The sequence below is a fragment of the Aulonocara sp. 'chitande type north' Nkhata Bay genome, linkage group LG4 (assembly GCF_057382095.1).
Source record: "Aulonocara sp. 'chitande type north' Nkhata Bay isolate Kocher_YH1m ecotype deep benthic linkage group LG4, A_spYH_male_GT1.1, whole genome shotgun sequence".
In the NCBI taxonomy this organism is placed as follows: domain Eukaryota; kingdom Metazoa; phylum Chordata; class Actinopteri; order Cichliformes; family Cichlidae; genus Aulonocara; species Aulonocara sp. 'chitande type north' Nkhata Bay.
Window position 1 is genome coordinate 13373712 of NC_141347.1, and position 13761 is coordinate 13387472.

The window sequence follows — 13761 nt, forward strand, 5'->3', positions numbered from 1 at the left end:
ACCCTACTATAATACATGGAGATGAAAACCCAACAATCACATGACCCCCTATGCACAAGCACTTTGGCGACAGTGGGAAGGAAAAACTCCCTTTTAATAACAGGAAGAAACCTGCGGCAGAACCAGGCTCAGGGAGGGGCGATCTGCCGTGACCAGTTGGGGTGAGAGAAGGAAGACAGGATAAAAGACACACTGTGGAACAGAGCCAGAGATGAGAGAGGTGACTGAAGAAGACATACTCAGTGCATCATGGGAGTCCCCCAGCAGCCTACACCTATTGCAGCATAACTAAATGAGGATTCAGGGTCACGAGGTCCAGCCCTAACTATACGCTTTAGCAAAAAGGAAAGTTTTAAGCCTAATCTTAAAGGTAGAGCTAGTGTCTGTCTCCCAAATCCAAACTGGAAGCTGGTTCCATAGAAGAGGGGCCTGAAAACTGAAGGCTCTGCCTCCCATTCTACTTTTAAATACTCTAGGAACAACAAGTAGGCCTGCAGTGCGAGAGTGAAGTGCTCTAATGGGGATATATGATACTATAAGGTCATGTGAGAAGCAGGATTTTAAATTCAGTTCTGGATTTAAGAGGGAGCTGATGAGGGGAAGCCGTATAGGAGAAACATGCTCTCTCCTTTTAGTCCCTGTCAGTACTCGTGGTGCAGCATTTTGGATGCATACATACAAGTGTTTTTAACTGTGGATCATATCAGAATACTTTATTAATCCCGAGGGAAATTTGGGTTAATTAGGGATATTTCAGGTGATTTGAGATAGTGGACAGAAACAGCAGGCATGGTTGGCAAGTTTTAGCATGTCAGACAGAAATACTTTTCTAAGTATTTTTATGTACTAATGATTTTATCTGTCTCTTGTTAATGAGTCATCTGCATGAAGGAGAGTTTTCTTTAGCTTCCTCTGTTGTGCATTGTGGTCTATTGGAAGTATTCCCTCATATCTTGTCAGATTCCTATTTATTCCAATAAGTAGAGCAGCCACCTGTGAGAAAAGATAAAATCTGTGTGTGTGGGTGTGTGTGTGTATTTGCCTTCAATAACAAGTTGAAAAGGTAAAACCAAGCGAGCATAAATGTAGGATTTAACGCTCTATGTCACCTCCATGTTTCCAGTAAATATTGTATCTCTTACTATAATTCCTTCTTGGAGAATAGTACCTGTTTCACTTGGGCTGCACTCAGCCTACAGTTTTTTTGTTTCCAGATAAATCTTGCAATCAAGTCCCTGTCGCATTAGTTCACACCATAAAACCAAAACCCAATTGGTGGTATTTTAAAATCAAGTCTAACTAGCCTTACAGGTCTCAGTATCAAACAGCAACAAACGCGGGGTTTTCTGTAAGTTGCAAGTCTTGACTTGAATTTTGTTTCTCTCTCTTTACCTGTTTTCATCGCTGAATGGCCGGTTTTATGTACAATTAGTTTTCCTGGATCACTGCACACAGTTCTGTCAAAAGAAGGTAGGAGGGATTTGTTAAGGTAGGGAGTTAAATAGTACCTCAGATCTCAGATAAAGCAGACCCGAGGAAAGGAACACAAGGTGAGTCCATGCTACAGAGCTTACAGAATACGCTTTCAAATATATGATTCAAACTGAATCTTTTCATTTTATCATTTTGAATAATGTGAAGCTGCCTTTAGGTCTAAATGATACTAAAAAGCTGCCTGAAGTCGCATCAGTAAAAAGGAGCACTGTGAGGATGTTGTTTGGGCAAATTTACTCAGCGGGGTAAATCAGAAAAATGCTGATGTGAGAGAAAAGCGCAGAGTATTTTCTACTAATAATGCGCTAATTTGTTAACAAAGATGCAGTCAGTTCGTTTCAGTAAAGAACTACAATCTATGAAGAAATCAACAGCAAATCAGCGGATCAAACACGGTGGTGGAGCAAAAGAAACAGTAAAGGGTTCTCTCTGAAACACGGCAGTCAGATAAATGAGAGGCTGATGAAGCGGAATTGAAATGATTTTGAAAAAGGGTTTATATTTACACACCGGTGCATATTTACACACTGGATCTTATAATAGTGAAGTGCATTTGTCATGCGTTTCATTTTTAAATAGCTTTTATTCCTGTTACTGCAAGATATCTGTGTTTCTTTCTCTTGTATGACTCTGCAGCTCAGATGGAGGAGACAGCAGCTGACAACAAGGTAAAGGAATTTCACCGATGTCCTTATCTCACAGTTACATCGTCGTGGTAATAGGATTTTCTGTCACTTTGAGTTTTGGATTCATCTTTTATTATCATTCTTACATTTTTAGTTTAACTTTTATTTTATTTTGCTTCAGTTCTTTCTTTTTTTTTTTGACTTGTTCCCCTCACTGTTCTGTGTTTGCACCTTTGTCCTCCTGTGGTCCTGTTTATTTGGGATCTTGTTTAGTGTTAGTCTTTGTGTGTCAGTGCACTTGGCTCTTGTTTATTTCTACTTCCACAAGTTACTTTGGTGGCTCGCGTTCGTTTGTTTCTCCTTTGTGATTGTTCTGCATGCTTTCAACTGTGTGAAATTACTTTCACAGCTTCTGTCTCTCATTCCCCATCAGCCCTCATTGTCACAAACACTGTGTACGGTCCCTCGTGTGCTCTCCAGAAGGAGGTCCTTGTTATTCATCACTGGCTTTTGTCTTTGTTTTTGTTAATGTTGGGGTTTTTTACTGGTTTTTAAAGGCTCGCTTACTGTTGGAGCAGTTCAGCCTGCATGCCACATTTGGATGCTCACCTCCACATTCCACACACCTGTTGTGACCTGCATTTGGTTTATGGTGTCAGATTTGTCACAAACAAAACATAAATACAGGATTCTAAACAAGACTATGTAGTATTTTCTATGTAAAGATTTAGTAGAAAATGGCATCCTGTGTAAATAACAAAGTCACACCAACCTGGTGTGTGTTGTAGTTCAGGTTTCTCTGTTCAGTGTTTGGATAACCAGTTTTGGCCTTTTTATACAAAGAAAGAAACATAATCTTTACAGGATGCAGAGTAAATGTGAGTTTACATCTAATGTTTCACTCTGAACACTGAAATACTGGTGGAAGTAATGCTCAGGATTTAGAAAGTGATTAAGTGTAATGATGTGGGCGTTTGTTGTCTTTGTCTGAAGTCCAAACCTGTTGGGCTGTCTGTAAATAAAACACACCTAACTGTTTTAGTCTGAAATCCTACTGTGATATGAGTGGTTCTAGATTTTTATCATCTCATATTTAAGTTATTTTATTTTTCATTCAAATGAGCATTTATTAAATATACTTGAACCTCTCTTTTTCATTTGAGATTAAAATGTTTTGATTGAATGTTTTGCCCTATAATAGAAGAACAGAATAGCTCTTTATTGTCATTGTACATGCACAATGAAATTATGGAAAAACACACTGTAACTCTTTTCTTAGTGCCTTCTAGCGAATGATGCTCATGAAGCTCAACAACCAGAAGAGAATGAGGAAAAGGGCAAGACTAAAACTACGTCTGAATCAGTTGCAGATAAAGACAAAGGTAATATTTTTAATCAGAAGCTTGGATTTTATAGCTTATATTTGCATTTTAAACTTACTGATTTTGTTTGGTTTGTTTCAGAACTGCCTGAGCTCACAATTGTGTTACTTGGTGACACAAATTCCATGGAGATTGGGCCAAACAACATTTTACTTGACCACGAAGAGAAATCCAATGTGGATCAGTTTTCATCCAAGTTGTATGATATGTGTGGTCAGCAAATCTCTGTCATTAATATGATCGGTCTCCAAAATGTTGCTAAAATCCCATCAGATCAGGCATTTCATGTCTTTCTCTTACTGGTGCCATATGGTCTGCATTGCAGCCATTACAGCTCAGGGATTCAGTGGCTAGAAAAGACGTTTGGAGAAGGATTTCTTCCTTATGTAATGACTGTTGTAACTCGTGAGCCAGGTGAAAAATGTGAAAGTGCACTGGCAGACCTGAAAGCTAACAGTGGTTTGACCGAAAAAAGATTCCACACATGTACAAGAAATATGACAGATGAAGATGAGATAATAGCTCTGTTAGAGAAAATAGATATCATGGTCTCTGAAAACAATCCCCACTGCTACAGTGGACTGATGTGTGATGAAGACAAAGACGAGGATCATCTGCAGCCAAACAAAAAAGCGGATGAGATCAGATCTTCAGGTTATCAGCATAAACAAAAAGGTGAGATGTTATGATGGAGAGAACTTAATTCCCATAAATACAGGTTTTTATGTTGAATGTTGTTGTTTTTATTTTACTTTTAATGCTTTTTATTGTTTTTCCCCCTGATTTTTGCTCTTGGCTTTCCAAAAATATTTTTATTAACATCCAATTCCCAATTACTGTAGAAATTAGCAGTAGATGTAGTAGAAGTTTTATGTTATTAACTCCATAACTGGTTTTCTTGAATGTTTACAGTGACCATTTCGTTTTAACAGGATTTACCTCATGTCAGCAAAATGCCCCCAACTATATATCAGATCCCCTCATTGTAGGAGTCAGTTTCTTATTCCTTAGTTTAACATTTGAGGCACTGGTTTATAGTTATTACTTTGAATACATAAACCAAACAATCCTCACCAGTTACTACCAGAACATATAGCTTTTAAATAGAAACAAAAACACGAATAACATGCCTTCACATAGAAATAAAAAAATATAGCTTCCCAATCCCACTAACACTTTCTTCCCTGAGAAGCTCATAAGAGTTACTCAGTCCAGGATCAGGATAATTCATTTAACTGTTCAATGACGCAGCTGTTACAGTAGTCCATGAACATGGGTTTTCTGGGTTTCAGGAATATCTATTACGCTGTAATTAAATATTTTAGTGGAGAAAGTGGCCTTTTGTATTTGTGGCTATTGGTAGCTGTCAAAGCTGAGCATTGGTAATTATGGCTACTGGATCCTGTCAGGGGAATGCCAGTGGCGGCTGGCTAAGGAGGTCGTGCCCCGCCCCCACCCAGCTGCTTCCAGGTTGACCATCTCAGGGGAAGACCCCCCATTTTCAATGTTTGTATGGGTGTCAAGCACACACAGTGTTGCTGCCAGACCTAGACTCCTGCGAGCACTGCTGCATAATGCAGATTGTTGGAATGGTGTTGGCAGCCTGAAAAGCCATTGCTTGTGTTTCTGACACGACAGCGAAGCCTAGTGGTGAATCCAGCTCAGCTGCTGCTTGCAGGGTGGACATAGTCAAGGACACGGAGGCTCATTTTCCTCCTAGACTCTAAAGAAGGGCACAGAAAAGATGAGGAGGAGGATATTAACAAACATATCCTTGGAGATGAAAATTAGGTGGATGAGGAAGATTCCATTCTTTTTTCCCTACAACTATAGGCAGATCACACTACTCAGCCTTCCCAGGAAGGCCTGTGCTAGGGTACCAGAGAGGGGAGTCCATCCATTAGTTGAACCTCAGATTGAAGAACAAGTCATGGAATGCTAAACCAGCTCTTTGTCCTCTCTGGGCTGTTTGAGTGTGTATGGGAGTTTTTCCAACCACTTTACATGTGCTTTGTAGACTTGCAGAAAATAAGTCACCATGTTGAAGGATTCTGTGGTGGGTACTTTCGGAGTATTGGGTACCTGGCCCATTCTTATGAGCCTTTCGGTCCCTGCACAATCTCAGTGAGACCCTAGTTTGCATTACCAACAGTAAGTCATTTTTATGAGGCCATGGTTCTTAGCTGGAAAAGGGTTAGTGCCCAGGGATGAGTTGCAGCCCCAAGTGGAAGTGTTTAAGTTTCTTGGAGTGTTGTTCACAAATGAGGGGAACAAGAGAACTCTATGGATCCCAAAAAGTTGATTCTGTTCATCTGGGCATAGGATTTTCAGTGGGAGAAATGTTTCGTCACTCAACAAAGTGACTTCTTCAGTCTCAGCTGACTGCAGGTTTCCCCAATCGTATAAGATTGGGGAAACCTGCACCCAGGACCCAGGAGAGGGAGGTCTGGGCTTCACTGCATCTTGGCCTTGGACTGGACTGGTTAGATCTAACTGAATGCAGGCAACCCCACAAATAGAAACTGAAGATGGCTGCATTAAAGGCCTGGCAGAGCATCTCAAGAGAGGAAACAGCATTTGGTCCATGTTTTTTAGAGTTCAGTCAGTCATTGACTGCAATGGATTCTCATCCAAATGATAAAACAATCCTGATCTAAAATGATGTCATTCTGTCCAATTAATTTTGAGTCTTTGAAAACGGAGGCTTATGAATAAAAATGGCTGTAATTCCTAAACAATTAACACAACCTTTTTTGTAAAATCCCTTTAATTAAAGCTAAAAGTCTTTGCTTCCATCACATCTTGATTGTTTGATTTAAAATCCACTGTGGAGGAGTATAGGGGCAAAACTACAAAAATAGTATCTTCATTTAACTAATTATGGAACCACCATTCCTAATTATTTAGAGAACTTAATTAGCTCCTGATATGGTCGACATGGGTCACTTCTCTCAGTTAGGAACTTTAAGTGAAACTGTTTGTGTTTGTCTGAATCTGCATGTATGTAAACTTACAGACTTTTTTTTACACTAATTTTACTAGTTGGCTACACAATGCTTCCCCCAGCAAATTTACCTCATTATGCATTTCAAAAAAGTTCATGAAATACTTTTGCAGCAGTTTGACTGTTTATTTACTCATTGTACAGATTATATCGGATATGTTCTTTAATTTTTCTTATATATAATTGTGCTGCTACTATAGTGTATTATACCATTATTGAAATGTATTTTGTCTTTATTATTATTACTTTTAGAACTAGCCTCTGCTCTTCGACAGTCGGCCTCTGCTGTTGGACGATCAGCATCTGCTGTTGGACAGTTGGCCGCTGTTTTTGGACGGTTGGCCGATGCAGTTGGGCATTTGGTCGCTGTGGTTGGAAGGTTGGCCGCTGCGGTTGGACGGTTGGCCGCTGTTTTTGGACAGTCAGCCGTTGTGGTCGTGCGATGAACTGCTGCCTTTGGTTGGCCACCCGCTGCTGCTGGGTGGTCAGCCACTGTGGCTGGGCATTCAGCCGCTGCTTTTGGAATTTCAGGCACTGGTTTTGGGCAGTCAGCCGCTGCTACTGGAAGGTCATCCGCGGATGCTGGAAGTTCATTCGCTGGTGTTGGATGGTCAGGCGGCATTGTTGGGACTGTATGCCACTGCTCTAATATCTTGTTTATATTTTAAAGACCAAATTTCCAAATGCAGAATTTGCTTTAAACAGACTAAATTGTTCCCGTTTTGATCTAGATTTTGTATTATATATGATGCGATATTGTGTCCACCCAGTAGTAATCTATCCCAGTTGAATTTTTGTGCATTTTCATTGTGTTTTTATGTTCATTTATCATAATGTCTGCTTCCTTGTTGCCCAGGTCACTTGGGAAACTAACTTTTTAAATCTCAGGGAATTTGTTTATCAAAAGAAATCATTGAAATTACCCAATGGGCAGAAATTACAACTGCGATAATGATGACTAGCTCCCCTATTTATCTGGAAAGTTTTTTTCCTAATATCATCACTTTAATTATGTAAATTTCCCCCTGAGACATTATGTCCTCTGTAGTTGACACAGATAAACAGAGAGGTGCGTTTTTTCCCTCAGTTCTTAAGAGGTTAATAATGTTAAATCATATACAAACACCAAAAGATTTTGGTTTAATCGAATATATAAAACAATATATTTGTAGATTTGGAAAAAAATGTGCGTCATTGAGTGTTGTAGTTCCCTAACTCCTTTACTCTGCAGTCTCTAAACAAAGGCCGTGTGAGACTACATTTTAATAGCGCCATATGTGATTTCAGTCAGTAGAGGGCACTGTTTACTGTTAACTTATTTGTAGTGGCTCAGCATACAGACAACTAATATTATACAATCATGAGTTAATTTACAACAGCAAGATGCACTCCAACAACACAAACCTTCACCAAGGCAACTCACTGTCGGGGCAGTACTTACTATTAAGGGAATAGTGCTGTATTTTGTATATTTTCATTGTGTTTTCTTTGATATTTTGAAACCTTTTTCATGTGAATATAGTACATGCATGACATTTATTTCATTCTTTAATAAAATTCATTTAAATGTTTAACAATAAATATTAAAAGTATGCATGAGAATTCTACATGTATTCAAACTGTTATGTATCTAAACACTTATAATCTGTTACTGTTGTGTACATAACAAAGTCATAATAAAATAAATGTTACCAAAACAAACAAAAGTTGCACAATTTTAAGCCTATTTTTAAAAGATAAAAGAAATTTTATGAATGTTTCACCTTATTTAATCCTACAGAAGAGGTCAGAGGTTCAAAGTAACAATATAATTAGAATCATTCCCTAAATGTCTGTATGTTGTCAATACGAATGTCAGTGAGAAACATAGATTTAACTAGCTATAGCAGTTTTTATCACTTTGACAGTCTATTGACTTTGAAGGAGAGGTCAGAGGTCAAATGTGACATGATATCTGAAATCTGCATATGGCCAGGGACTTGCAGGGGGCGTGAGCACCTGCCCATTTCCTGATGGGTGCCCCAAGTGCCCTTTTCATGAGGCATTTTTTTAAACTTTATTTTATTCTTTTTTTTTTTTATGTCTGTGTTTGTGTGTGGAGTCCTGCCTGTGCCCCTCAACAATAACACTTAGCTAATATTCACAATTTTGCTAAATAAAATGATCCGGCTTGCATTAGTCACATGAAAACCATGAACCAAAGCTCACCTTTGGCAGCAGAGCGCGCTGGTGGAACAAGCTTGCAAAGCGCACGCTCGTTGTTTGCTGCCTGGGCGATGCGGAGCTGTAGGGGAAGCACCGTAATTAATTGGGAGACGTAGACTGATGCAACAAAAACCAATAAGTAGAGTGTACACTATAGTCTATAACAACAGGAATATTAGGTTATTGTGTGCACGATGAAAGCTGTCTCGTGGCAACTGACGAATTGAAACAAATGAGCGTGCTGTGTGTGCAAAAGTGCGACAAAACATTACCTGTCCTTTTATTAAATGCTCAATTAGTGGTGGTCATTAGCTGCTAACTAACTGGGTAAGGGTTACAGGGGTCTTAGTCTGGCAACCGTTTTAGGGAACATATTTAGTTTTAAAGTAAGTTACAGGGCGTTCCCCTACCTTTCTGGTATGCATATCCACATAATTATGGATTATTATAATTACGATATAAAAAACACAAACTGTAATTTAAAGAAAATACATTAAGAAACAGATTATATTACATTTATATTTCAAATATGACAAAAATGCAGATTTTTCAGCAGCAAAATTATTGTATCTCTACAGTTTAAATGTTTAATAGGCTTTCTGCCTGTACAGATAGTCAAACAGATTGAATCATCATAAATGCATTATTTTATATTTATTATTTATCTTTTAAATTCTTATCACTTAGCACTAAGAATGAATAATAAGGGAAGGATTCTGGATCAGCACCATGATACAAACTTGTGGCCATAGTATGTACAGTATTCTGAAGAAGGTATGAAATGTAACTGTATATGCATGTGTGTATGTGCGTGTGTGTTTTATGTGCATAGATTTTTTTTGTTACATTCTTACCCTACTATGACAACCCCTTTCTTTTGCCCTACTAATACTCCGGTTTCAGTTTATTTCCCACATTAAAAAAAAAAATCTGTTGTCTTATGGTTCCAAGAGCTGTCACCAGTCTTTGCATTTAATTGTTATCTCATTACATTTCTTTAATTAGCTACCCTCTCTCCTATGGACTTTTTAATGTCTACAGTCTCAGATCAACACAGCCCTGTCCTCCAGCATTATCAGCATCAGGAGCAGCAGTAACCCCTCAACAGCAACATTGTACCCCATCAGGTAAAACATAGGCTACGTTTGCTTTGCATTGTCCCCACCCGATTACAGTGATATAGTTTGATGCGTTTTCATATTAGATGACGAATATGGTTCTATGTGCCCTTTTTAACTTTGAGCACCTGCCTCTTTGGAAATCTCTGCATGGCCCTGCTCAGCAGAGCTCTGACTTTTGGTCAGTCTGGCTGTAGTGCTGAAGAGAAACCTAGGGTTGTTCTTATTTCCTTCAATAAGTGATGAATAGTAAGATGTCTACTACTGAGGTTTTTTTTTTTAAAGCAGCAAATTGGCTTAAACTGGCTCCAGGCTAAATGATGATCTTCTAAATTAGTGAGAGGATATTTCTTCTCCAGCCTACGAGTTATCTGCTTTAAAAGAAGTTATTACTTGAGTCACCTTTGCCTTCCTATCAGGTTAAATGCATCTGGACATTGTCCTCTGGCATAAACAATGCATTTTCTTAAATTGTCACTCACTGGGTATTTTTTCTTTTTAAGACCGTTCTTTATAAACTTCTGAGATACTTCTGTGGGGAGTTCCACTTTCTGAGATTCTCAGACTAACCAATCTAGCACCAACAACTATGCCACATTAAAAGTCACTTAAATCACCTTTCTTCCCCATTCTGATGCTCGGTTTGAACTTCAGTGAGTCGTCTTGACCACGGTGCATGCTTAAATCCTAAATATACTGAACTGCTGCCATGTGATTGGCTAATTAGATATTTACATTAACAAGCAGTTGAACAAGTACACTTATTGAAATGGCTAGCGCCTGCCTGTTTGTGTGTGTGTGTCTTTGTCAGTGTTGGGACTAACGCGTTATTAAGTAACGCGTTACAGTAATTATGTTATTATTGTGATAACGAGCACGGTAAGTAGTTATTATGCCAAAACCAGGAACGCGGATTTAGAGAGGCTCGTTATTCGTTACTTCGTGTGGTGGCAATCGCGGAGCTTCCACAGATTCAGTAACATTAGCAAGTGGTGGAGGCAGCAGGTGGATGAGGGAAAAGGGAGGCAGGAGGAGGAGAGAAGTTATGACCTGCAGTCTATCTGGGTCAGATATAAACCAAGTTTAGTTGGAGTTATGCTGACTTTTTCGTACTGCGTGCTAGCTAGCATGACGGGGTTTCTATACAACTGGGTGAGTGCTATGTTACTGATGTTGAACTTTATTTTGTTCATAAGGTTAATTATTAGAGTTGCCAGCCATCCCCTAAAAAACAGAATCATCTCATATTCAGAGAAAATATTACGTTTCTTATTGAGGTGAAAAGAAACAGTTTGTCTCGGACTTCAGCTACAATGAAAAAGACACAAAGCTGGAGTTATTCTGCGTCTTTGCTGCACAGCTGCCTCTTCTTCTCTCATTCTCCCCCCTCCCTCTCCTGTTTCTACTTCAATCATGAAACTGATCAATGATCAACTGATCGGCTTTTCTCTCTTGTTTGTTTATTGCCTACTTCGTGTGGACGTCGCGTTAAACAACAGCAGCATGTTTGATCAGCTGTTGTTAGAATTTATTTAATATTACTTTCTAGTATCAGCTGATGTTTGCTGGAGCCACAGCTGTAAAAGCTGCTGGTCATGATGTCGGTTTGGATATGTGATGAGATGGAAACATGAAGGTGAAACCAGGAGATGTCCTTACTGAATCATTAGAGCTGAACAGGTGATGGAGAAACAGGTTTACCTTTTAGGTGACATGAATGAGTTGAAGGGAAGTTATGAACTGTTTCTGAGAGACAAATAACACCAGGATCCTTTTTTTACTTAGCTGACAGCTGGTAACTGTGCAGGGGCGGGTCTAGCAAAGTTTTGCCAGGGGGGCCATGTAGGGCATTAACAGGGAAAGGGGGGCAGAAAGAAATACTTTTCTTTCTTATTCTCATTTAAAATGTCTAGCTTTTAAAAAATAATTATCTGAGTCTTACCACAAACGATTGATAGATTGATACATATAAACCATCAAGACAGTGTACATCACTGTCACAACAGCGTTTGTTTTCATTCAAAGGCTTTATGATTTTTCCTATAATGGTGGGCTGGTCTCTAGTCAAAATGCCCGGGCCGATTTTTTGTCCCAGTCCAGCCCTGTATGTAGCTTATCTGCAGTCTGGTGTTGCCTACATCTTTCTATTCAGAAGGCAGAATTTCCGAGTTCCGAGTACAATCGAAAGCACCACGACTGCAGTTTTTGTGTTGGATGTAAAAAGTGCACATGACGCTGTGACGTAGGCTAGAATCATGGCGGCAGTCAACGACGGTCCAGGCGTGGGATTTCTCTCGTGGAAATGTGCACATTATCTTTTCCTTTCTATTGGTAGGTGGCACAGTGCACTTGTGGCAAGTAAGCAAGCTAGAAGACTGGCAAAGTTATGGAAGAAACACATTAACAAGAGAAGTCAGAGTAAAACCAAAGTTACTTTCCCTAGTAACTAGTTACTTTGAAAGTAATGAGTAACTTGAAGTAACTGAGTTACTTTTGATGGAAGTAGCTAGTAATGTAACTAAGTTACTAATTTAAAGTAACTTACCCAACACTGGTCTTTGTGTATGTTTATGTATACAACGTGAGTGCTGTATTTTTTGTTTTTATTTTTGAATGTTGTTATTCCTGAATAATTTGCCAGTGTGTTGTTGTTGTTGTTGTTGTTGTGTGTTTTTTTTTTTTCCGCCCTTATTTTTATTTTTTCTGTGTTGCACGCCGGTTGCTATAGGCCGGGGTGTAACAATGAAGACTTTTGGCTAAACTGTGTATTGCACCTTTTTCGCCCCATAGTCCCTTAATCTGTCCCTCTGCTAATCTGGTAAATCAATTGTCTTGTGCAGGTACCTCCAATATGACAAGGAGTGTAAGCGAGGATAAGGTCAGAATCTTTTTTATTTACTTATTCATTATTGACTTATTTATTTATTTGTTTTTTAACGTTTATCCCACACAGTCTTAATAATTTGTCAGTTCCTAAGTGTGCTTTATTTCTTGCAGCAGTCAGTGACTCAAGTAAAAAAAGGACAATGTACATGAAACATTGAAGGACTTCTCAGCAGGCTTCACCTTCAAGACAAAAAAACAAAGATGTCACCAGCAGACTTACTTAAAATATGTCCTCCTGTGAAACAGATACATGACACATCTGAGAAAGATCTAGCGCGTACATTTCTTCAGAAGTTATCAATGCTGGACTATCGAGTCAGATACATTCCTGTAAGACAAGACGATGCTGATGTGAGCTATTCACAAACTGTTACGATTTCTGACAGTGATGACTTAGATGCTCTATTTAGCACCGGTGTAGATTCCCAATCAAAAGAGTGTCGTGTGCATCCATGCTGGGAGTTAACCGCCAAGAAAAGACTGAAAAGATGAAGAGAGAATGAACAGAGAAGAAGAAACGGCTGATTTTGGGCCTGTGTTTGATTTGGGAGGCCACACAGGAAGCTGTGAGAAGAGGGGACGAGGACCGGTGAGAGGTGAAGGCTGGACGTGTTCAAGTGAAAGTATAGGAAAATTGGGTTGAAAATTGAGGCTGAACTTGTGGGGTTTAGAAATGTCCAGAGCATCGCAACAGAAAGGTGAATTAAAAAAAGAGAGAGAGAGCGGGATGAAGAAATAAATAAACTAATAATACATAAATGAATAGAAAAATCTTTTGTATATGGCGAGGTGCTGTGGGCACCTAAGTCTTTGATAGTGTAGAATTTTCAAGTCAATACCATGGTTGCATCTACTGAAAATCTCTGTGAAGCTTAAATCTCAATGACCTTGACTTTCAAGGTCAGAGGTCAACTTTTCTGAAAATCAGAGGAGTTTCACATTCATAACACAGGTATGTCTACTAGGAGGCTGAAGGGTAGCTCTATATATTTATAAACAATCAAAAACAACAATTATTACACAATTTATTTCCAATTTGTATGGAA

At 39.0% G+C, this 13761-nt stretch overlaps 1 protein-coding gene across 1 annotated transcript; it reads left to right on the top strand.

Annotated features, from left to right (window-relative positions):
- The first annotated feature begins 1443 nt into the window (after positions 1–1443).
- LOC147332133 (uncharacterized) lies at positions 1444–8018 on the top strand. The gene is made up of 4 exons (XM_086288553.1): positions 1444–2162; positions 3400–3502; positions 3584–4177; positions 6759–8018. Exons 1-4 carry the CDS (start codon positions 2136–2138, stop codon positions 6950–6952), a joined length of 918 nt encoding a protein of 305 aa, XP_086144679.1. The 5' UTR covers positions 1444–2135; the 3' UTR covers positions 6953–8018.
- The last annotated feature ends 5743 nt before the right edge of the window (positions 8019–13761 follow it).

Bases quoted from the DNA above. Each gene is read 5' to 3' on its own strand.
- LOC147332133 (XM_086288553.1), top strand. From the start codon at position 2,136: ATGGAGGAGACAGCAGCTGACAACAAG. The intron at 2,163-3,399 runs GTAAAGGAATTT...CTCTTTTCTTAG, and splicing joins AGACAGCAGCTGACAACAAG to TGCCTTCTAGCGAATGATGC. The intron at 4,178-6,758 runs GTGAGATGTTAT...TATTACTTTTAG, and splicing joins TTATCAGCATAAACAAAAAG to AACTAGCCTCTGCTCTTCGA.